We start from the raw sequence: 23,484 nt of genomic DNA, 5'->3' as shown, positions 1-23,484 counted from the left end.
CTTTTCAAAAAATATGCATTATTTATGAAGGATGCAAAATAGGTCATTTTGGGCAAAAAGCATGGACTATAGCCTATGGTTTTGATCGATTTTGGGTCATTTTCACACCTTTTGAAAAAATATGCATTATTTATGAAGGATGCAAAATAGGTCATTTTGGGCAAAAAGCATGGACTATAGCCCATGGTTTTGATCGATTTAAGGCCTTTTTTACACCTTTTCAAAAAATATGCATTATTTATGAAGGATGCAAAATAGGTTATTTTGGGCAAAAAGCATGGACTATAGCCCATGGTTTTGACTCATTTTGGTCCATTGGTTTGAAGTATGAAATAAGGAACATACGCTAATGTTGTATGTAGTTTTTCCTACTTTTTGGGTAGTCCTTTAATAAAATTTCTGGGATATATAAGTTTTAAACTTGGGTCAAAATATAAATACTCTACCTTAGATGATAAGAATTTTCCTTGAATATTAAGTTGTTCGCGAGGAAATTTGGCAACATTATAAAAAGATTATTATTTTCATGTTCATCCAATTGTCTAAATATCAATTAGTTTGATAGTAAAAATCTTTTGAGTATATAAAGAGAATTGAAACAAAATATAAATATTAACTGAAACAAGCAATGAAGAACTGCTTGATTCACTATAGTAAATGAACTTGAACCTTGTAAAGTTTCGCATAGATGCAGTATGGAAGATGATAAACTGCCTTCGGTGCTGGATTGAGAATATGCTGTTCTATTTGAGATGTAGCAGCTTCTAGATGCATATTGAACTTGGCTTACTACTGACTGTTTGAGCAATGAAGATGTCACGCCATTGCCAAATCCTATTTTGGCTAGTTTCATTATCACAACCCGAAACAATTCTAAAATTTATCTTTTAAGAGTAATAACACAAGGATCACTAAATGGACCAGCCCGCTCCGAAGTATCGACTGCCCTAACAGCAAACTGATATCGACTCCCAGACGAAAACTGTGTCAATGTACAAGCCATTGGTAGCGGCAAAGCTTTGACGACTCCAATTTTCTTCCAAAGAATTGGAGGCAAAGTGGAGTTACTGTCATCCTGACAGGCAAACAATTCGTAGCATTCAATATTATCGATGCTTTCACCTGTAGTGATATTCCACGAAAGGACAATACCGTTCTCTACGATTGCTATTGAAGCGGTTGGTTTTGGCGGTGACTGCTGATGAGGAAGAGAATCTCTTTTACCATTTGCAGGAGATGTTTGGATCTTCTCCGGGGGCGTTTCTCCTTGAGCTCTTCTTTCTTGAATGCGTTGTTGCTCACGCGCTTGTACATATGTTGCTCCCCCCTGATTCGATGGCCTTGGCATTTGCTGCTCTGTCATCGGCCTTGGAATGCCTTGATCGTTAATTTGTGCCTGCCGACCTTGTTGCACATATGCTGGCCTTGGCTGGAATCGGTCGTACCCATGAGGTGGCATCGGTGCTGTTGTTCGGACGGTCGAACCTTCTAGCGCACCTGGTTGATAAACAACATCGGGCAGAGGTTGCCTAGATCGTATGGGTCCTCCGATGGGCACATCCGAATTTCCCGTTGCTCTTTGAGGAGGAATAGAATTAGTGACGAACCCCTGAGGTAGAACCGTTGGCCTGGGTTGATAGCCAGTAGGCAGGTTTGCCCGTGGAGGCACCTGTTGCAACGTTTGTGGTGCATAATATACAGGAGCTTGTGTACGAGGAACATTTTGCTGCTGTGGTAGTGTGGGTCGGTGTTGTAGTTGTTGTGGTTGTTGGTATTGGTAAGTTGCATGTTGGTACTGGTGAGGATGTTGAGGGTTTTGTGCTGGTGGATTTTGGTTGACAATGATGTGCTGTTGTGGTTGTTGTTGGGTCTGATACGGTTGTGGGTGCTGGGTCCTTACGTCCTGTATACCAATAAGAGGCGGACGAGGTCCAATGGCTTTGCTTCCGGCTGTACTGACCGCGTTACCCTGTTGCTGCTGATGTACTCCTAGAGGACCCGGTGGTAAAGCCTGCTGATGAGGAACGGGCTGGCGAGGCTGCATCGAGCCCTCATGAAGTACGAGCCTAGGTGATCGCTCATGCACTAGTTGGGGAGGCCCCTCTTGAATAATGTACCTAGGTGGTTGTTTAGGGTCATACCCAACAGCTGTTGGTGTTATATCTGTTGGGCGCATTGGCTGTTCTCGAACCATCTGTGGCTGGCCTCGAGCTTCTAATACATATCTCTGAGGCTGTCGAGGATCATTTACCATTTGAACACGTGACCTATCCTCTCGCATTACGTAACGTACATTTTGCTGAGGCTCACAAGAACGTAAAGGAGGAATATAATCGCGAGGGACTGTGTTGACACGTGTAGTTTTATATGTCCGTAATACAGCTTGCTGATTGGATGGTAGCTGTTCATTGACACCATGAGGATTTTGCTGCTGTGAGGTTGTCTTGACTTCACTCCTTTGCCTATAAGGAGGCGGAGGTCCTTCTTTAGGTACTGATTGATTGTCGACTCGATTTATCCGCACTTGAACCTGCTTATCGTTGCTGTTTTGTACACAGGGACCGGAGATCTCGACTTGACTTCCAACTTTGTCATTCCTTAAAATCTTTTTAGTTTGCTCCTTAGGAGATGAAATGGTCGTTTGAGAAACTATTACAATGTCCGGGTCCTCGTTGTTCGCAGATTCTTTTCTCTGGTGACTACTTTCAATTCTTTCAGTTGAGATGTATCGTGACTCGGAAGGTTCTCTAGTCAACGTACTTTGTTGGCTGCTGGGTGATGCCCTGGATACCGACGGCACTGTAGATGTACTCGACGTTTGAGACTTTCCTTCGAGGTCATTAACTCTAGTAGTTTTCGTATTTATCAAAGATGGCGGTGCGGAAAGATTCCTTTTTTCTTGTGGCATTGCTTTGGACAATGGTGATGATCGTGCTGGCACAGTTGCTATACTTGAAGCCTGAGATCTTCTGTCGATGTCATCAACTGTTGGCTTTTTCGTGGCTATGGAGGAAGCCGGTGAAGAAAGATTTCGTTCTTCTCGTGTAACGTCCTGTAAGAAGGACGTCGATGGTGACTGGCTCTTTCTTGAAGTAGAATTAGATGAAACAGCTAAAGGATTTGAAATTGAATTACTCAAAAGGCTTTTGGATATAGGCGAACTTTCAGATATTGCAGTATCCATTTTCTGAGCTCTAGGCGAAGCAGGAGATGGAGAAGGTCTTGTGGCAACCTGCACGTGGGAAGGCTCATTTACCAAACTATTTCCAAGACGCTGGCTTGAGGATCTGTTCTGTGGCTCAAGCCCTGCAGGAGTAATGCGAAAATGTCCCGTCTCGATCGTGTCTTCCTTAGCACTCTGTTGCTGAGCAGTTCGTTTGTATCTTGGACTTAACCTGAAGTGTCCCATTCCAGGCTGTAGCTTTTTGTGAGAGCAAGTGTCTTGTTGTTCTTGTTGTTGGGAATTAGAAACTTTTCTCACCGGTTCCTGATTCTGAGATATTGAAATTACTTCAGATCCTAAAGACGACTTATTTTTACCAGATTGGGAATTGGTGAGACGATTTTCGTCGAGTTTAGACACAGTCGACGAAGAAGTTGAAGAAGTCTTACTAACAATTGTCTCTGAATGGAAAGATTTCCTGGACATGCTCGTTAATGAACGTGAAGTATTTTTTCCTTTCGGGATTACCGAGTTTGATTTCGGTTGCGGTGAGCCAGTTGTATCCTTTGCTTCCTCCAGAACATCTATTTCTACCGTGGATGACTTCGAAGTGGAAGAGGATGTCCGACTCAGGTGCTAAATGAAAAAAAAAAAAAAAAAAAAGATTTCAGAAATATTTAAAAAAAAACACCACCAATTTAGCAAATTTGGTCAGTTGGTCAGTCGGTCGCGGTCTGATCAAGCGGCCAGTCTTGCTGCCGTATGATTAAAAAACTCTATTAAACCTTTCCCTAGATAGTGAACATGGGGTTTAGTATATGGTTTCAATATGGTGTTGGTTGTACCCAAGCTACACCAGAATGCATCCTGTCAGTTTATGGAACCACACAACATGCCTATGAAAAAGAATTAAAACAACAAACTTACGAGATTCATGTTGACTTGAGTTCCACGAGAAATTAGCGACTGACGTGCCTAAAAAATCATCATAATTGTAAGGAGCGTGGATTTTTCTCCAGGGAAAAAAACTGAGAAACTTTCAAAACTACTCAATACCTGCCAAGTTTAAGCTGATGTTACACGGGACGTTTTAGCAACGACGATTTTTCGCGTTTTTAATACATGTTACACGAATAAACTTTTCGCGCAGCGTTCGTTCGAAACGATTCGAAAGCCGCCATCTTGTTGTTGACATCGCCTCGTTTCTATGACAGTATTGAACTGCATTTTGGGTATGCGTTGCACGAAAAATCGTTGTTGAAGCTGTTACACGAATCAATCGCCATTCTGCGCTGTAAGTTTTTGAGGCTGAATCAAAAACTACGCGTTGCCAAATCCGAAAATCGTTGTACGTGGCATGTTACACGGCATCAATTTTTTCGCGCAACGGCGTATCGCGAAAAATCGTGGTTGCGAATCGTCCAGTGTAACATCAGCTTTAGACGTCACAGGCTGTTTTTATTTAATTTTTGTTGTTGTTGTTGTTGTTTTTTCACTAACCTCCCGTCTTTTCCGTGTTATTTCTTTTAATGTATAGTCCAAGCGGTAACCGACTCTTTGGAGAAGTGTATTCTGTTTCTCCAGCTGTAAAACTCTCTCCTCGAGCTTCTTATTCTCTCGTAGCAGAGCACTTTCAAAATATTCTGTACGATTTTTGACCACGTCTTTAATAAGCTGAAATCAAAAACGTATTTAGATTATAGCTTTCACACTTCAGAAAATGCCTCATTTTCTTGAGTATTTTTTCTTTCTTTCCCTAAAAGCTAAAAAAAAAAACCTGCCTGACCCTACAATGCTCACTTGTCCTACGACAATGCACATGCGCAGGCCAACCTTTTCTGGTATCTCCTAGAGCATGCGCAGTACGAACTACAACAAAGGCTCTAGGGTAGAGAACCATGCAATAAGACAAAAGCCAAATTCTTAATTCCTGAGGATAAGCAAGAAACATTGTAAGATAGACATGCTAGCTTTATTCTTTGATAAGATAATTCCACTGGGTACCTGGTATATGGCATTTGTCATGTAGTCTTCATCTTCGTCTGTTTCATCTTCACCACTTAGAGTCTCTACTTGCTCACCAAGGTCGTTATTATCCACAGACGTTTCTTGTTCTAAGAAAATAATAATTATAAATGAAAAAACAACACCATCAATAGCCTTTTTGCGCATTACAGAGAGGTCCAAAAACCGAACTCTGAGGCACTCCATAAATGTTTTTTTAAAAATATTTAATTATTTACCAATAATTAATAACAGTTTTTAGTGCCTGTGAGAGTTTGCGTAACGGCACGGACAAGATTAGATATTGTTTAAAAAACTTTTAAAGCGCATGCGCCACGTGAAGGTTTTTACATTACGGGCATAAACAAATTCCTCCATTACCACTGATACCTAAATCTCCTGGGTTTCTACTATTTCCTTCCTCCAACACTTCCGTTACTATGACGACCAGTTTATCATCAGTCACAAGTTTATCTTGCTTCGGTTCGGTTTGTGCACCAGATTTTGCATAGTTTTGAGCTGCTTTGATGACCTCATCTCCTTTGCTCTGGGTTGCTTTGGAAACAGAAGGTTCCTTACTGTTTGACACCTCACTTGGTGCCAACTTGCTTTCTTCTTTATCATCGTACTCTCCACTATGTTTTTCAATACTGTGTTCTCCCGACGAAACACAGTCAGCGTCCTTCTTTCCAATAGGCTCACAAATAATTTGCGTTTCCTTGGCAACGGGTTCAGGGTTTACCCTTGCTACCTTGACAACGTATGGCTGTTGTTCTTCCTTCTCGTCATTTTCTCTCTTTCGTTTTTGTTGTCGTTCATCCAATGTATCATCTGATAACGCTTTATTTTCGATGCTTGCACTTTTGTCTTGTTCTGTTTGGCTTTCTTTAGCTTCTTTCTCTGGGGCATGTGAAGTCGGAAGTAAACTGTCCTTCACTTTGTCTTCAGCAAGTTTCTTGATTTTTCGTAGTCTTTCTAGTACATCTTCTTTTAGCTTAATTTTGTTAAGAACAACTCTTGGAGATCGAGAAGGCACCGGCAGAACACCTGAAACATTTTTTAAACATTGGATGAAATATTTCAAATAAATCATTACAAAACAAGACAAAGTAAATTATTCAACATGGCGGCGAATTTTTCGCTATAATTTATTCAAAATGGCGGCTTCTAAAAACAATACATTTAAAATGACTGCTTTTAAAAATGGTGTATTCGAAGAAGCAAGATATATTTTTGTTGCCGTTTATGGCTTCCAAAGAAACGCTAGCACAAGTCCGGTATTTGCCATTTAAGACCAACTGTCTCCTCTTCTTTTGTAACAATTCCTCGTTACCATGGTAATGGTAATGGAACGAAGAGACTTGTTCTCAAGAGAATGACATGTGGTCTGAAATGGAGAATATTTCTTTCAGGAACAGATTAGGTATTTCAAGAATCAAGATTTTACCATCTCCTTTGTCGCCTTCAATTTTCCTGAAAACAAAGAAAAAGATAATTCATTCGATTCAATTCTCCTCGTGTTCTCAACTCGGACAGCTTCAGACAAGGCTTGCACTTTGACTTTCCCCATGCAAACTTAACTAGACTGTCTGTTTTCTAATCACTGAATCTAAAAAACCTAGACTTCTACAAGTTGGTTTCTGATTAGTTCAAATTCAGTTTCTTGACCATGCTTGTAAATAGCCAACTGGTTTGCCTCCTTGCCAGTTAGGATTCTTAAGACACTTTATGTTTCTTTGATTATTTCTCCATTTCAGTTTATTAATTTGTGGACTACACTGTAAATTAGCAGTCAGCTAAGTGTACTTTCCACGTTGAATTTTATTATTATTTTTTAATCACATTTTGCAGCATTTTACTCGCTCTCTGATTTCAAATTTCAGATCTCCAACCGACAACGTTTTTTGAAATAGATCAGTATGTCGGCTTCATACCTGCGCTTCTCCGGTCTTTCCCTGTCTTCCATGGCATGCTCTAGTAACCTGTAATACCAATAATCAAAGATGTGGTCTTAGAATAAAATTGTCGGCAATTTCGAATGTTGTTCCCTCTAGGTGCTTTGCAGGTGCAATACGTAATATATACGTATATATAACCACTATATAGTGGCCGTGTTGTATATGATATATAAACTCAAAGCGTAGCCGAATGTTTATATATCGCATACAACACAGACACGAATATTGTATATTGCTTATCAAACGTCTAGGTTAGTTCCTTTGTGTTTCACTAAAATTTTCAAGATAAAAGTGAATCTGCCCAAGAAAATCCAAGTTAAAGTTTATGCAAATGAACACGATTCTGAATCTGATTTACAAAACTCTTCACGGTCTCGTGATTTCTATTGTGTTTTCCTCATGAATTATTACTGAGTTTGATAAATATCGTATACAACACAAACACGAATATTGTATATTGCTTAACAAGCGTCTAGGTTAGTTCCTTTATGTTTCACTAAAATTTTCAAAATAAAAGTGAATCTGCCCAAGAAAATCCATCTTAAAGTTTATGCAAATGAACATGATTTTATATCGGAATCTTAAAACTCTTCATTTGTATTCAGTTTTTCTCACGAATTATTAATGAGTTTTTTAATGTAGTTTTTAGTTATCCGTTGCTCGGGGATATCGTCTCTTTTAAATATTCAATTTGGTTGCAGTGAAGGTTGTTTACGTGAATTTATTTATTCTCAAATACAATCAGTATATGAAAGGAAGCACAATTGTGAAATTGAACACAATTGAACACTTATACAAACACTTCGAAATCCAACATGGACCTTCACTGGAACTCATGAATATTCTACTGAAAATCAACGCTAATCCAGAGAGACAGAGAATGCAGAAACCATAGTATTTGTCTCACACAGAAATTCCATACAATGGAGGTCAAATATTACATTGTGTTAGCATCTTTGCCTGTTTAGAAAATAATAATACGAAGCGAACGCCGGGTACATTGTTTCAAATGTTATACTATGGGGTTTATTTGTTTAGTTATTAAGATTCGATGTATAGAATATGGTTGTTTTCTTACTTTGCGATTAAGCACGTTCACTCTCCCACACTACAAGTTTCATTCATTGATCAAGGTTCACCAAAATAGTAAAGCGGAATGATCCCATAAGAAACGAAGTTCATCTTTCTTGAATAAACGTAAGTCTATTTTCAAAAACTTCGTTCGACCACAATAGATAAATATTCAATGGCCATGGTACAATCGCGTATGAAAAATTAATGTACATGTACCAAACACACTTAAAATCTTAAGTACGACTGACAGCCACCTGTAAAAGATAATTCATTCACGTTCCAATCAATCTAAGATGAATCTCTTTAACGTTACCTTCTTTGTTCGTCGGACGTCACCCGAAAACAATCCTCTATCTTTAATCTTAATTTTTACAGCAATCAATTTCGAACTGCGGGAATTCCGCCCTGGTTTCTATTCACCTTTTCAAAACAAACTTTACATCTGCGCATGCGCCGACCTACATTCCTTATTTGGTCTTGTTTCCTTGACCTTATAAGGTCTAAATTAATTTCCTCTAAAAAGAAGAAAAGATTTCCCGCCTAAAATAATATTGTTGAACAACCGCTTCGCTGAGGATTAATATTGACGTTATTATTAAGTTTGATTTTGAGATATACTAGATTATTATTATTATTATCATTATTATTAATTTATACGCATGAAAATACTCTTAAGATGTAAATTTCAATTGAAGATTCTTGATTAGTGAAGACCTCAGACGAGGAATTCATATGGCAAGAGACGTTTTAAGGATGGCTTTCAAGCACTCTTGAAGTTCTCAGCACACATCTGTTTAAAAAAACTCTTAATGTCCCTGAAACAATAATTTCTGGGCTAAAGTAACTTACAGATCAAATCCTGAAACAACTTCTGGGCTGATCTAAGTCAGGGTCCACGCTAACTCACAGATCAAACCCTGAAACACCCTCTGGGCTGATCTAAGTCAGGGCACGGCTAACTCACAGATCAAACCTTGAAACAACCTCTGGGCTGATCTACGTCAGGGCAAGGCTAACTCACATATCAAACCCTGAAACAACTTCTGGTCTGATCTAAGTCAGGCATGACTAACTCACAGATCAAACCCTGAAACAACCTCCGTTGTTTAGATTAAATTTATGCTAATTATTGAACATTGATTGTGTGACTTATGTCACGTGGACTTTTATCACGTGTTATGATAACATTGATTTATGTAAATGAGTATCAAGACAGTTTTTTTGGTTTTCAAAAATGTATGACACGTATTTTGCTAACCTGGACTATCAAGACGTTATTGCTAACCTGTACTTTACATGATTGGAATTTTATGGAAGTGTAAGAAGTATGTCTTTATATAGTCGCCACAGAAGTAAGTTGTGTGAATTTTATGATTCATTATACACGATTGTAATCGTAAATATTAAGCTATGTGATCTGCATGTTTTAGATCGAATACACTACATTACTACACAATAAACAAGTGCTATACGGTTTGTGGTGACTTTGGTAACTTCTTCGCGGTACATCATTCGATTTCTTTCAAATTCGTCCGTGGAGAAGGGAGAAGTGATGGAAGAAGAACAGCTGAAAACAGCCAAGAACAGTAGAAGATTGGCGAAGTCAACGCTAACACGATGTGGTAATGCTTTAATGACGTTATTAGATAAACAACGGCCTTCTGATGAGGTAAGAAAGTCCTTAGCTAAATTAGAAGAAGCCTTCGAATCACTCGAAGTGAAACACGATGAGTATACGTTACTCATAGATGATGATGATGCGTACGAAAAGGAAGAACAATGGATTGCGGCATGTCAAGATCGTTTTTTGGAATTACAAATCGCAGCCAAAACGTATTTATCCAGTTTAGACAGCCACACGGGATCAGACGACCAGAATTTAATGCCTAATGATACAGAAAATGTGATTCCAGAGAATGGCCCAGGCAGTAGCTCAGGAATGATAGGAATGCAAGCTGAGCAGGGTGCGGCGCAAGCAACTTCCGATAACACCGATGGAATCATCGGAATGCAGGCCAATGATTCTAGCATAAACCACTCTATTGTTGTCACAGAAAACTCTAGCACAAACAATCACGATAACACTGAAAATCTCAACGCAAACAGCCCGACGGTTAATAATTTTCCTGCAAACAATAGCACCATTGATGTTCAGGACGGTGAAATTAAAGGCGGGTTACAACCCGAGAAAACTCTGAGTTTCCAACTAGAAAAACCAAAATTACCAAGCTTTTCTGGTGACGTACGCGAGTACGCTATATTCCGAGCAGATTTCAAGCACGCAATCGAAGCGAATTACAGCAAACGCGATAGCATAATGCTATTAAGAACATGTTTGACAGGAAAGCCTCTTGACCTAATTAAAGGCATCGGCACCGACTATGACGCAGCGTGGAGCTATTTGGATTCTATTTTTGGAGATCCAAGATACGTATCAGACACGATCACACACGACATCACCAAATTCAAGCCATTGCAAGATGGCAAAGATATGCGATTTTGCGACCTAGTTCATCTAGTCAACAGATGCTACAACACGTTAAAGGAAGTTGGACTGCCAAGCGACATGGATAACAGTCATATGCTGTCAATCATCGAACAAAAGATGTGTGCCGACGACAGGAAAGTCTGGTCTAGAGATCTGGAGCGTGAAAAGACAAAGCCGACATTACAAGCGCTTATCACGTGGATGACAACAGAGATGAAATCAAGAATGAGAGCGGCGGCTCCTTTGAGAGATGCTAGTCATCACAAGGGAAATGTACGTCAAAGTGTACATCACGTTACAAGTACCGGTAACAAAGGCAAAGCGACGAATTGGTACAAGTGCTGGTACTGCAAATCTTCTGATCACTGGGTTGATCAATGTCAGGTTTTCAAAGAAAAGCCTGCAAGTGATCGATTAAAAGCAGTAAAGGACAACCACGCTTGCTTCAGCTGCCTCAAAAAAGCGGGAAGAGATCACAAATCCCAAAACTGCTCAAGAAGACGTCAATGCCCTGAGATGATTAACGGTGTACAATGTACACAATACCATCATCAGCTGTTACACTGTAACTCTGTGCGCGCTAATGTTGCAGCGACTAGCAGTTCAGATGACGCCCTGTTGCCTATTGTCTCGGGTAACATACGCGGAAGAAATGGTTTATGTCAACGTGGGAACATCATGCTTGATTCTGGTGCGCAGTTAAGTATAATTTGCCAACAAACGGCCGACAAACTAGGACTTACAGGAAAACCTGTATCAATAACCCTGAGTAAAGTGGGCGGAGAAGAAGAGGTCATAAAGACGCATGTCTACAAAGTCCCCATCACATCGTTAGTCGACAATAAGAGTTATACCATCAACGCAATCGGGCTAGCACGCATTACTGATGACGTCAGCGGAGCGCCAATTCAGACCATAACAGAACGACTAAACCTGAGGAAAACCGACATCAAAAGAGGAAAAGGTACTGTACACCTGCTAATCGGGGTCGACCACGCCCACATGCACACTGGAGAAACGAGACAAAGTGGAAATCTGGCTGCAAGACACTCTCCCCTGGGATGGGTGGTTTTCGGATCCCCATCTGACGACATTGATAGTACATCAACGAAGTTAGCATTACACGTGAAGTATGCGCAACCAGTAGACCTTACGAGTTTCTGGACAACAGAAGCAATGGGCGTAAGTCCGAAGCAAGGCTCCTTAGATCACCTCAGTACTGTCGAGAAGAAGGAGGCTGAGGTAATAGAGAAATCCTGTGTAAAAGTGGGAAATCAATGGCTAGTACCCTATCCGTGGATAAAAGATCCAAACCGGTTACCCGACAACTAGGCCCAAGCACTGAAAAGCCTTGAGTCTACAGAAAGACGACTCTCAAAACATCCTGAGCAAGCAGCCATCTACGACAAACTAATGACTGACCTGGAAGAGATGGGATTTGCGAGAAAGCTCACGAGAGAAGAGGCTGATAACTACAAAGGGCCTATACACTATATAGCACATCACGCTGTCATCCGGCCAGAAAAAAAGAGTACCCCAGTGCGCATTGTCTTCAATTCTTCATCAGTTTACAAAGGTCATCGCTTGAATGACTACTGGATGAAAGGCCCGGATTTGCTAAACAGTCTATTTGGTGTCCTACTGCGTTTCAGAGAAGATATCGTAGCGTTCGCAGGAGATATTTCCAAGATGTATCATAGAGTCTTGATCACTGAGCAAGATCAACATGTTCACCGCTTTCTGTGGAGAAACCTAGACACGACACGAGAACCAGGTGTTTATGTCAAAACTGTGCTTACTTTCGGCGACAAACCCGCTCCCGCCATGGCTCAGATTGCTCTACGCAAAACAGCACATGAAAATCAAGAGAAGTACCCAGAAGCAGCACAGACACTCAGAGAGAACACCTATATGGATGACATCTGTGAATCAGTACACACCAAAGAGAAAGCTGAAAGGATTACCAAAGAATTAGATGAAGTACTAGAGAGTGGAGGTTTCAAGGTAAAGGGATGGATTTCGAACAAAGTCTTAGACGGCTCTTCAAATCAGCAACGACAGGAGGTCGACATTCTACAAAGCGAGGAGAAGATACTCGGAGCTGTGTGGAACAATGAAGAAGACACGATTACCTTTAAAGTTAACCCGAATCACATTAGGTGTAAAGAACAAAGCAAGTTGACAAAGAGAACAGTGCTGAGCCAAGTAGCAAGGATATATGATCCCATAGGATTCGCATCTGCCTTTCTCATCAGAGCAAAAATCGGTCTACAACAGTTATGGCAAAGAGGGCTTGGTTGGGACGACGAGCTTCCAGACGATATCAAGGCAGTATGGGTTGCACTGTTCGAAGAAATGAAGGAACTGAACTCTGTAACATTTGATCGTTCTCTAACTCCTGACGAAAGCGCACATTCTCCTATTCTATGCATTTTCACTGATGCATCGCAAGATGCATTTGGAGCGTGCGCATATATCAGATGGCACGTCAGCAATGGAACATTTGAAGTACGTTTCATAGCAGCCAAGTCTAGAGTAGCACCTATCAAAGCTCTGACGATACCACGATTGGAACTCCAAGGCGCGGTCATAGGATCTAGACTATCCAGAAGCATCCAAGAGGAGACGAGGATTGAGTTTACTAAGGTGATGTTCTTCACCGATAGCGAGATTGTACTAGCTTGGATACGTAGCCAAGCAAGAATCTACAAGCCATTTGTATCAGTCAGGATTGGAGAGATTCAAGACAACTCTGATCCAGCACAGTGGAATCACATTCCTGGCAAGCACAATGTTGCTGATGACCTGTCACGTGGATTGTCCATCAGACAACTTGATGAAAGATGGAAACATGGTCCTGCATTTCTGAAATGCCCCGAAGAAGAGTGGCCCATTACGCACAACGAATGAAACCAGCATTGCAATGATGCTGACAAAGAAATCAAGAAACCAAAGGCAGTATGTACGGCAGTCAAGTCGCCAGACCTTATTGACTACAGCAGGTTCTCCAGCTGGAAGACGCTTATTCGTGTTAAAGCATGGCTTCAAAGATTTGTAAATAATCTACACGCAAGAAAGAGCCCAGCTTATACCAACAAGTCAGGAACGCTCACACCACAAGAGTTGGAACAAGCCAGGAAGACCATCATAAAGGATGCTCAAAGAAGTTTGAAAGCAAGAATCAAGAGCAGTGAGTTAAGTTGCCTAAGCCCGTTTGTGGATAATGAAGGTCTTATACGAGTTGGAGGAAGAGTTGACGAATCTGTTGTTACATACGATACCAAACACCCGTTACTTTTGCCACAGGAAAGCAGAGTTTCCTACCTAATCGCCCTACAGAACCATGAGTCTAGCCATTCCGGCATAGCAAGCACCGTTGCGAAGATCAGGAGACGTTATTGGATACTGAAGATACACCGTATTGTCAAAACGATCAAATTCAGATGCGTCACATGCAAAGCTATGAAGCCACAAACAGAGGAGCAGCTTATGGCCAGCCTGCCAGAATGCCGAGTAACCCCGAGCACTCCACCATTCTACTATACGTCATGTGATTATTTTGGCCCAATTACAGTCAAAATCGGACGTAACAAAACAGCAAAGCATTATGGTGTTCTATTTACCTGCCTGAACACTAGAGCAGTACACTTAGAAATAGCAACTGATGCTTCAACCATGGAATTCATTCAAGTGCTGCGCAGATTTTTTGCTATTAGAGGTTACCCATCGCTCATGATTAGTGACAATGGAACCCAGCTCGTAGGAGCAGAGAAAGAACTAAGACAGATGGTTAAGGGATGGGACCAAGATAAGCTGCGAGATTACTGTGCTGACAAAGGCATGGAATGGAAATTCATAACCCCAGGAGCTCCTCATCAGAATGGGTGCGCTGAAGCCTTGGTAAAGAGCTGCAAATATGCTCTAAAGAAAGCTATTGGCAAACATGTTTTAACTCCGTTTGAGTTATATACATGCCTATTAGAGGTAGCCAACCTCGTAAATCAACGACCAATTGGCAGAGTCCCTAACGACCCAGATGATGGAGCCTACATATGCCCTAACGATATGCTGCTCGGAAGGGCATCCACCCACGTGCCACAAGGTCCCTTTGAGGAGACAGCCAACACTAGACGAAGAGTCGAGTTTGTTCAACAAATAGTTGAATCCTTCTGGAAACGTTGGTCGAGAGATGTATTCCCTCAATTAGTACCACGTCTGAAATGGAAGACCGACAGACGAAACATTCGTGTTGGAGATGTGGTCATGATGAACGACCAAAATGCAGTCCGTGGTAAATGGACCATTGGCAAGATTATTGAAGTGTATCCCGGTCGAGACGGTAAAGTACGAAATGTACAACTCAAGACAGCAACTGGTACGTACTCAAGACCAGTCTCGAAGGTAGCGGTTATTCTCCCTGTTGAAGAAGATGCTAATTGAAGATGAAGACTATGCCCTCATCGGGGTGGAGGATGTTTAGATTAAATTTATGCTAATTATTGAACATTGATTGTGTGACTTATGTCACGTGGACTTTTATCACGTGTTATGATAACATTGATTTATGTAAATGAGTATCAAGACAGTTTTTTTGGTTTTCAAAAATGTATGACACGTATTTTGCTAACCTGGACTATCAAGACGTTATTGCTAACCTGTACTTTACATGATTGGAATTTTATGGAAGTGTAAGAAGTATGTCTTTATATAGTCGCCACAGAAGTAAGTTGTGTGAATTTTATGATTCATTATACACGATTGTAATCGTAAATATTAAGCTATGTGATCTGCATGTTTTAGATCGAATACACTACATTACTACACAATAAACAAGTGCTATACGGTTTGTGGTGACTCTGGTAACTTCTTCGCGGTACATCCGTGTTGGTCCAAGTCAGGGCACGGCTAACTCACATATCAAACCCTCAAACAACCTTTGAAATGTTACAAATCATAGCATATAACCGCTGATATTCTTGATGACATAATCTTGGTAATTAGATCAAGACAGAGTCTCAAAGTTTTTGTTAGTTTTTGAATTGTTTTTTTCAACAAATATATTTACAAAAATTATACAAGGATTATAAGCGTTGTTTGTTAAAAACAAAAAACAAAAAACAAAGTGAAAGATTTACAGTTAATCCCAGAAGACCAACTACCATATTCCGGGAATGAATAGAGCTCGGTGAAGCCAGTATCCCTTTGTTCCTTCCTTTATTCTTTCCGACGACTCTTCATATGGCGGCAATAATCTTTCCGTTGCTGTGGTGGCCAGCTGGTGAAGTCGTCGCTTGTTCTTGACAATTCACAAATTTACATATAAATGACAAGCGGATATCGACAAATGGAGTATAACATAAAGCAGCCAAGGCTAATATTAATATAAATTATAGAATATGGTGATTCTGTTGCTTCCTTCTGATACAAGTACGTCCTTATCTAAGACCTTTCAAGAAATGTCCGACCTCCTTCAATGCCATGCCATGATGAATTTGTTTTTTTCTTTTCATCAGTTTGACTCCATTTTTATCATACACTCTTCAAACGTCAAACCCTCAAATTCATATAAATATATTATTAATCTCAAAATCCTTACTTATCAAAATATATCATTCAAAATTATGATGTTCTGAGACATTGCCATTGGATACGAAAAAATGAAGACAGCTTTATGTATGCAAATAGGTGCGCGAACCAATTTCGATTACGAAATGATTGTCTTACAAAATTTGCACTCCAGACAAAGCGAGGTCTTAAATCATTACTGCGTGACACATCAGTTAAGAGCTGTCATCTAACACGTTGGAATTTGTAATTTATCAACAACACTACATATTTCAAATAAGTATGAACACTTGCTCCCTTGAGCTGAATTTTGAATCCAGCATATTTGGCGTAGTTGAGTTTGGAATCAAATTTGCTTCAACGTCGAAGAATGCCATTTCTTTTACACTACCGTGATTTTAAACTGGTACTAAAGGGCAATATCATATATCAGCCGACATTAAAAATTCACAACGCTTCTTAATATTTTACATAGATTATACAAAAAAGTCCCGTGTTTACAATGACATCTTTGGTGCCAGAATCTACTTTGCAAGTGCTTGATTACTTTGAAGTGAATCTTTTAAAATTCAACACAAGAGAGAAGCTATTTGGTGCCCATTTTGTAAGGAAACTTTTCTTTGATAGTCACTAAGAAATTTATTCATATCATAAATCAAAACATTATGCGTCTACAGGCGAATTCACACAAAGAATATCGACAGATAGAGACTATATTTCTCTCTCTGTTGACTAACTGTGAATCCGTTTACTACTTACCATGAGAAATGATTCGGAATCTTTGGCCCTCTAGAACACGAGACGAAGAATAAGTTCAATTGAAATGCAATACCTTAGTATTACAATGCACATATGTCTATATTTATGAGGTGAAGTTCGGTTGACAGCGAACAAAAGCTTCTCTACCCACTGAATTGTGGTTGAGGTATATCAAATGCACCTTTCCATACAACTTTCCTCGGCTGTCATGGGTGAGCCAACAAAGGGTTTTCTTGATTATAAATTAGCCAATCATTATGCGAGATTTTTAAGAATTTGACATGCATAGTAATGGTTCTATTGTGTTGATCTCATTTGCATACGACAGTGAATGACGCTGTTATTGCACGTGAAGATTGGAATGTTAAAATCTCTTGCCCGTATCAATCCTTGTAAATAATTTGTACTCGTTTCAAATTACAAATATTCAAAGGATGACAAAACATTACCTGTTATACTATTCCAGGTTTTAAATTAAAGTCGCCGTTTCAAATCCAAGATCAAAAATCATTGCTTCACTTCACACTAGGATTCACAGAACAATGATATAAATTAATTCTTTTACGTGTGATCGAATTGTATTGCTGTCTGTAAGATGTTTTTCTCATAATAAGCTATCGTTCAGGTACGAAATTAAACTATTATACAAGACAGATTAAACCTTCGCTCAGAAAGATGATTCTCGCGAATTAAATAATTATTTTGTGTGAAAATGGTCTTCATGAAAAGCTTGGCAAGTAAAATCCTGGCGCGGTTTTGTAGACATCTTGTAAGTTGTCAGTGAACCGATTCGGCTCTAGTATTCATTCCAATATTCAAGATGGGAAAAACAATAGCTCCATGTGGGCAAAAATTTCCATTGTTATCAGAAAAGAATAAAGATTTATTGCATTCCAACGATGCTATGTAAAACATGTCATGGTTACGACTATACGTAGAACGAAGATCATGTGGTTAATAACAAGTTAATTATAAGCTGTTTGTAATTCAAGAATAATGCAAGATTTCCACGTGCATTCCATTGAGTGCAATGAAAGGAATCCAGGCAAAAATTGATCTAAAAATAGAAGCCTCTTAAGTCGTAAAAATAAGGGGTTTGCAACTTTTGTTTTGAAGCCGGTTAGCCAAATCACGACCGAACGCATTGATTGTTTTTAATATTCTGCGAACTCGGAAATTTCAACGGCTTGTTGTGACTGTCGCCAGCCAAGGATATAAAACGTATCGACTGATTATTTTTGATTGAAGAAGGTGAAAAACAAAATTTCAGCGTGCAGCGACAGCTTGCAAACTACCGAGTTCGCCGAATATCCGCGAAAACCGCAATATTAGATCAATTTTGTATTTGAAGAATCAGCCTCAGAATCAGCCTCAGCGTCATTAAATAATTTAATAAAACCACAGGTGACGCTATTCAGAAGTGTAATTTTCATTTACTGATGTAATAAAAAAGATATAAGATAAGTAGTTTTCTAGAGAGCATCTACTCTGTGGAATGCGATGCCAACCATGCCCGCACCACTTCACGTCCCAGTGCGTCATTGACTGTGCGCCGGCCATGGCATTGATGATATTTTGTCGATGGAAGAAGAAGAAGAACAAGAAGAACAAGAAGAAGAAGAAGAAGAAGAAGAAGAAGAAGAAGAAGAAGAAGAAGAAGAAAAAGAAAAAGAAGAAGAAAAAGAAGAAGAAAAAGAAGGAGAAGAAGGAGAAGGAGAATCATTTTTAATCATTTTTAAAAGAAGATTGGCAAAGAATCGTATTATGGGTCAACGAGCATGTCATGCTTATTTCAATCAAACAAGTACAAAATTATGCCCATATATGGTACCGCCGAGCAAATGTGTGTGTATATATATATATATATATATATATATATATATATACCCTACATTTCATATTCTGGCTGCGTTACCAGCGTGGTTGGTCCTTGTAGTGTAGTGGTTAACACATCGGACTAGAATGCCGAAGACGTGGGTTCGAATCCTGCCAAGGGCATTTGATATTTTTCTCTTATTCTCTCTACTTCATTATATATACACCGAACGCATAATTTATTACTACTATACTATGTCTATTCTTTGCGTACACATTTACGGTGTTCAACTTATTATGTATAGAGAAAAAATATCGCTCTGGGATCCTCACGAATACCCTACATTTCATATTCTGGCTGCGTTACCAGCGTGGTTGGTCCTTGTAGTGTAGTGGTTAACACATCGGACTAGAATACCGAAGACGTGGGTTCGAATCCTGCCAAGGGCATTTGATATTTTTCTCTTATTCTCTCTACTTCATTATATATACACCGAACGCATAATTTATTACTACTATACTATGTATATATAAATGTGTGTGTGTGTGTGTATATATACATACACCTAATTCAAAAAACGTTGTCATTGCCAAAGGCGATAGGCGATAGGTCATTCCGACATGGAAATAGTTTCGTTGAATACAAAGAACATCGAATCAGTCTCAACACTAAGGTCTATGTTCTTGACGAGAATAAGAAGCAGAAACACAAGATTCCAGCTATTCTTGGATGTTGGAATGACCTATATCCTATCGCTTTTCACCTATCCCCTATTGCCTATTACGTTTTAGTAGGGTTTATTATTTGCTATTTTGTTGAAAGCTTTATTTACCAGAGCTTTTTAATTAAAAAAATAACTTCAATTTCTTTCTTTCAACATCTTTTATGTGTACTTTCGTGTCATTGCACAACAAATGGCAATATCAGTGTGAAGTCTTTGAAATGCCCTTTCTTATACCGCCTCCTTTTCTTAGAAGTTGCCGATGCATGTAGTGAGACGCATAAACAAGCTTACTATTCAAGCTTACTACCATTATCGCTGAAGTGCGACCTGCGGCGAAGTTAGTGATGTGTCGTTCGCCGAATAGCATTTCTAATCAACGAAACGAAATGAAATTTTAAAAAATATCTGAGGGAGATTTTAGACTAAATCAAAGATTATAATCCCCTAATCCTCTAAAAGATTTCACAATAATGGTAGTAGGACTCAAAGACTAATCGATTGCCGAGTATACGGTTCGATGCCACTGAGACGACTGCTAAAGAACTGTCGGCAAGTACTAAGAAGGGCTGTCTGGAGAAGACCTAATGGAGTATTGAAATTACTGAGTCTTATCACTCATAAGAGTAGAATCTTACTCTCCTGTGACTGAGCCATAGACCATAAACACTCGTAAACACCATATTCAAAATGCAACGTCAATTTAATCGGAGCTGAGGACATATCGATGAATTTTTTTTCCTGAGAATATGATACTTCGAGTTCACCGCTTGGAATCACTACAAGGTGTCATTATCATAGAAGTCTAATAATAAATTTCAATATAATTAATGACAACGATCAAAAAATAGAAAAAAATAGAGTTCAACACTGGAGGTCTGTAAATTTAGCGGCTCTGTCGGAGAACTTAATGCAAGAGGTAGATCTAAAGCCGGTGCTGCGGTCCTCTATTTGTTCCTTGCGTATGCATTTCTGTATCGCGGAATGAACTTATGACTTTGCCTCATGGACGTATCCTTCAAATATCAAAACAAAACCTAAAGAACCTTCTAGATAACCCTTATAAAACCCCGATCCCACCCGCCATGCACGTTTTATAAATACTTCAACACAAGTAAGGTGCGAGAGGGAAAACACCAACTGAGCATGCGTGAAAATTGTTATGAAAAATGAAGAATGGCTATGACTTTCACATATTGCTGTATTATCAAGATATTTCGCCGTATAGGAGAAAAACCGTAGCAACAGATTGGCAGAATGTCTAGCTCAAGCTACCAAAGTTATTGTTCAATATTCCTATTCCAATATCGATAAATATTTTTATTGTCGACTAACTGCTTACTATCCAAAAAATTTTTTATCGCTTACCGGGCAAAAAATAAAACGACGATATGAAAAAGGAACATGGTGATTACGGTAATGATTGGAAAGAGAAAATCCATGGTATTTTGTTGTTGTGGCGTCGTAGAACTAGTTATCATGATATCCCGATACATCTGATACATATATACACCTACTTGCAAGAAAGAAGTCATACGATATTAGAACATTAGTACTTTAGAGAGAAAGGAATACATTAAGAGACAAAAGAAAAAGTTCAGCTTCAGTGATGTTCTTTTGTTTTTTAATATAATTCCTATTCCACTAAATCACTAATGTTCTATTTTCGTATGACAACAACGTTCTTGCAAGCAGGTGTATATATTTGTATACAAGTTGCATTTTTTAATTAGTTATATTGTTATTTCTTTTATTGTTATTGAATTTTATATGTAAATATTAGTATAATTCAGGCTATAGCTGCAAAACTCTTGTACAATAAACTATTTATCTATCTAACCATTCTGTAAATTTACTCATTTCGTCTGTAAAGTTGTGGCGTAATGCTTGTAGACTCCAAACCATACCGAGCAATGATGGCAATAAAACTTTCATATGTGGCACACACAACTTTGATTTTATATGATATAATTCGATATAAAATATGATATAAAATATAATTCACTCCAGGATTGAATATCATGAGTTGCCGCGGAGCATCGACAATGGAATTTGTTGGCTTTAAATATACTCACTTGAAAGTCCAGGAATAGGTTCTTTTTGCCCTGTGCAAATCACTGATATTCAAAATGATTCACTTTTCTTTGGATATTAGAGTAGTTTGTTAGTTGAATTTTTCCGAAATTATTAAGTTAAATATAGCATTGATATTAGTAGTGTCTGTAACAGCAATGTCGTAAATAAAATAAGGTATTTGACAGAGTTATTATAATAAGTATGAACATTAATTATTTACCTTTGATCTTCCAGCAGTTCTTGCATCTCATAATAATCGAAGTCTCCTTCGTTTTCCGTTTCTAGTTCTTGAGGGTTCTTTGTTGACTCTTGCACGTGGTGTATCATGGTATGTCTTTGCTTGCTTGCATGTCTTCTTCGTCAATCATTTTCATCTTCTTCTTTTTCGTCAGCTTCTTCTTCTTCTTCTTCTTCTTCTTCTTCTTCTTCTTCTTCTTCTTCTTCTTCTTCTTCTTCTCCTTCCTCTTCTTCTATTTCTTCGCCTTTTTCTTTGTCCTCCTTCTTCTCCTTCTCCTCAGTTCTTCTTCTTCTTTTCCTGCTACTTCGTCTCCCCGTCTTTCTTTTTTTCTTCCTCAGTTTTCCCAACACTTTTACTTAGCATTCATCATAGCGTTTTTCATTTTCTTCTCTAAACATTTCACTGCTTTGACGACATGCTTATGCAGGTATTCCCCTGTCTTTCAAAAAAATAAAATAAAAATCATAATCTGTATTTGTTTACCACTTAATATGTGTTCCCTAAACCATTGAAATCAATAACTTTTCAAATACATTTCAAAAATAATTACAAATTATTGTGTTGCTCGATCGATCCCAGTTAAAGGTAAGCGTCTCTTTGAATCAGTTATCGTGTAAACATCGTCTACTTTTGCTTTGCGCTCCAGCGTTACCATATTAAAATATTCTTAAGCAACGTCTACGAAACGTTTCACTAATCAGTTCCTTATATGCAGCTTAGAACTTGATTGCTATGGACTACTTTGACTATGCGTCGGCCATCTTGGATCGTAAAAATGCATTATGAGTCGTTCAGGGGCAAATAAAGCTTTCTTATAGTAATGACGTCGATTGATATTAACAGCTCATCACAAGAGAATACAAAAGAAAAAAAGAATTAAGGCCTCACATAGATCTCCTTCACCCATAAAAGAAAGACAAACACACGAAACTCTATATATTTTACATCATTTTTGTTTTGTTTTGCCCCTTGGCAAGATGGCCGCCTTAAGAAGTAGTCCATGGTTTCAAGTAGAGGAATTAAGGCAAGATCCAGGATCTTCACTAGAGAGTTCGGACTGGCGAACCAAACCAAGGAATCGTATAGTAGGACTGCGGTTTGGCGAACCAAAAAAAAAAACAGTGTGTAGCTACTATTTATAGGATTCGTACTCGTTCTGTCGGGCCCGGGGTTTGATAAAATCAAAATTATTCATCATATTCCAATCTAAAAGAAAACTACATTATTCGGTTGTGAATACATTACATTTTGCAGCAGTTTACTCGCTCTCACATTTCAGATCTCCGACAACGTTTTTTGAAATAGGTGTACACAGGGATCCTATGATCTTGTTCGTCACAGATACCCTTCTAGGACATTCATCAAATGTGAGTTCTGGTAAATATTCTATGCTTTTGTTCTCAAAGGATAACTTCGCAGTTTAATAAAAATAAATGAATTACAAAACTATTCCTGGGCAATTATTTTGACGCTGCAGAGAATGAAATTGCAGACGTACAGAACAATTAATTCGAATTTGTATGCAAAATAACATCTTATCTGGTGCAATTTGTTTCCCCGTTTCATCAAACAGGCCACGCGGTTTTCTCTTAAGTGTTGCTTCTTTTTTTACAGAGAAGAAA

At 38.9% G+C, this 23,484-nt stretch overlaps 2 protein-coding genes and 1 pseudogene across 4 annotated transcripts; 2 read left to right on the top strand and 1 right to left on the bottom strand.

Moving 5' to 3' along the window:
• Positions 1-350: 350 nt before the first annotated feature.
• On the bottom strand, positions 351-22,503 carry LOC116308320 (uncharacterized). 3 transcript variants are annotated; one of them, XM_089039251.1, is made up of 9 exons: positions 22,413-22,503; positions 21,845-22,301; positions 7,102-7,149; positions 6,615-6,640; positions 5,558-6,214; positions 5,168-5,277; positions 4,664-4,837; positions 4,091-4,138; positions 351-3,799 (listed from the first exon to the last, which is right to left on the bottom strand). In XM_089039251.1, the coding sequence occupies exons 2-9, from the start codon at positions 21,949-21,951 to the stop codon at positions 881-883; spliced, it is 4,089 nt and encodes a 1,362-aa protein (XP_088895377.1). In that variant the 5' UTR covers positions 21,952-22,301; positions 22,413-22,503; the 3' UTR covers positions 351-880. The 3 variants fall into 3 exon arrangements, with proteins under 3 accessions (XP_088895377.1, XP_088895378.1, XP_088895379.1); XM_089039252.1 differs by lacking the exons at positions 21,845-22,301; positions 22,413-22,503 and adding an exon at positions 17,012-17,228; XM_089039253.1 differs by lacking the exons at positions 21,845-22,301; positions 22,413-22,503 and adding an exon at positions 8,204-8,324.
• LOC148906125 (uncharacterized) lies at positions 9,341-13,597 on the top strand (annotated as a pseudogene).
• On the top strand, positions 14,150-15,265 carry LOC148906124 (uncharacterized). Its single transcript, XM_089039495.1, has one exon. It carries the CDS (start codon positions 14,150-14,152, stop codon positions 15,125-15,127), a length of 978 nt encoding a protein of 325 aa, XP_088895621.1. The 3' UTR covers positions 15,128-15,265.
• Positions 22,504-23,484: the final 981 nt, after the last annotated feature.

Source organism: Actinia tenebrosa, unplaced genomic scaffold, assembly GCF_029948245.1.
Source record: "Actinia tenebrosa isolate PJP-AT-01 unplaced genomic scaffold, QUT_ActTen_1.0 PGA_scaffold6__47_contigs__length_16458017, whole genome shotgun sequence".
NCBI classification, from domain to species: Eukaryota; Metazoa; Cnidaria; class Anthozoa; order Actiniaria; family Actiniidae; genus Actinia; species Actinia tenebrosa.
The sequence above is the reverse complement of the archived record's forward strand: the minus strand, read 5'-3'. Positions and strand labels throughout refer to the sequence as shown.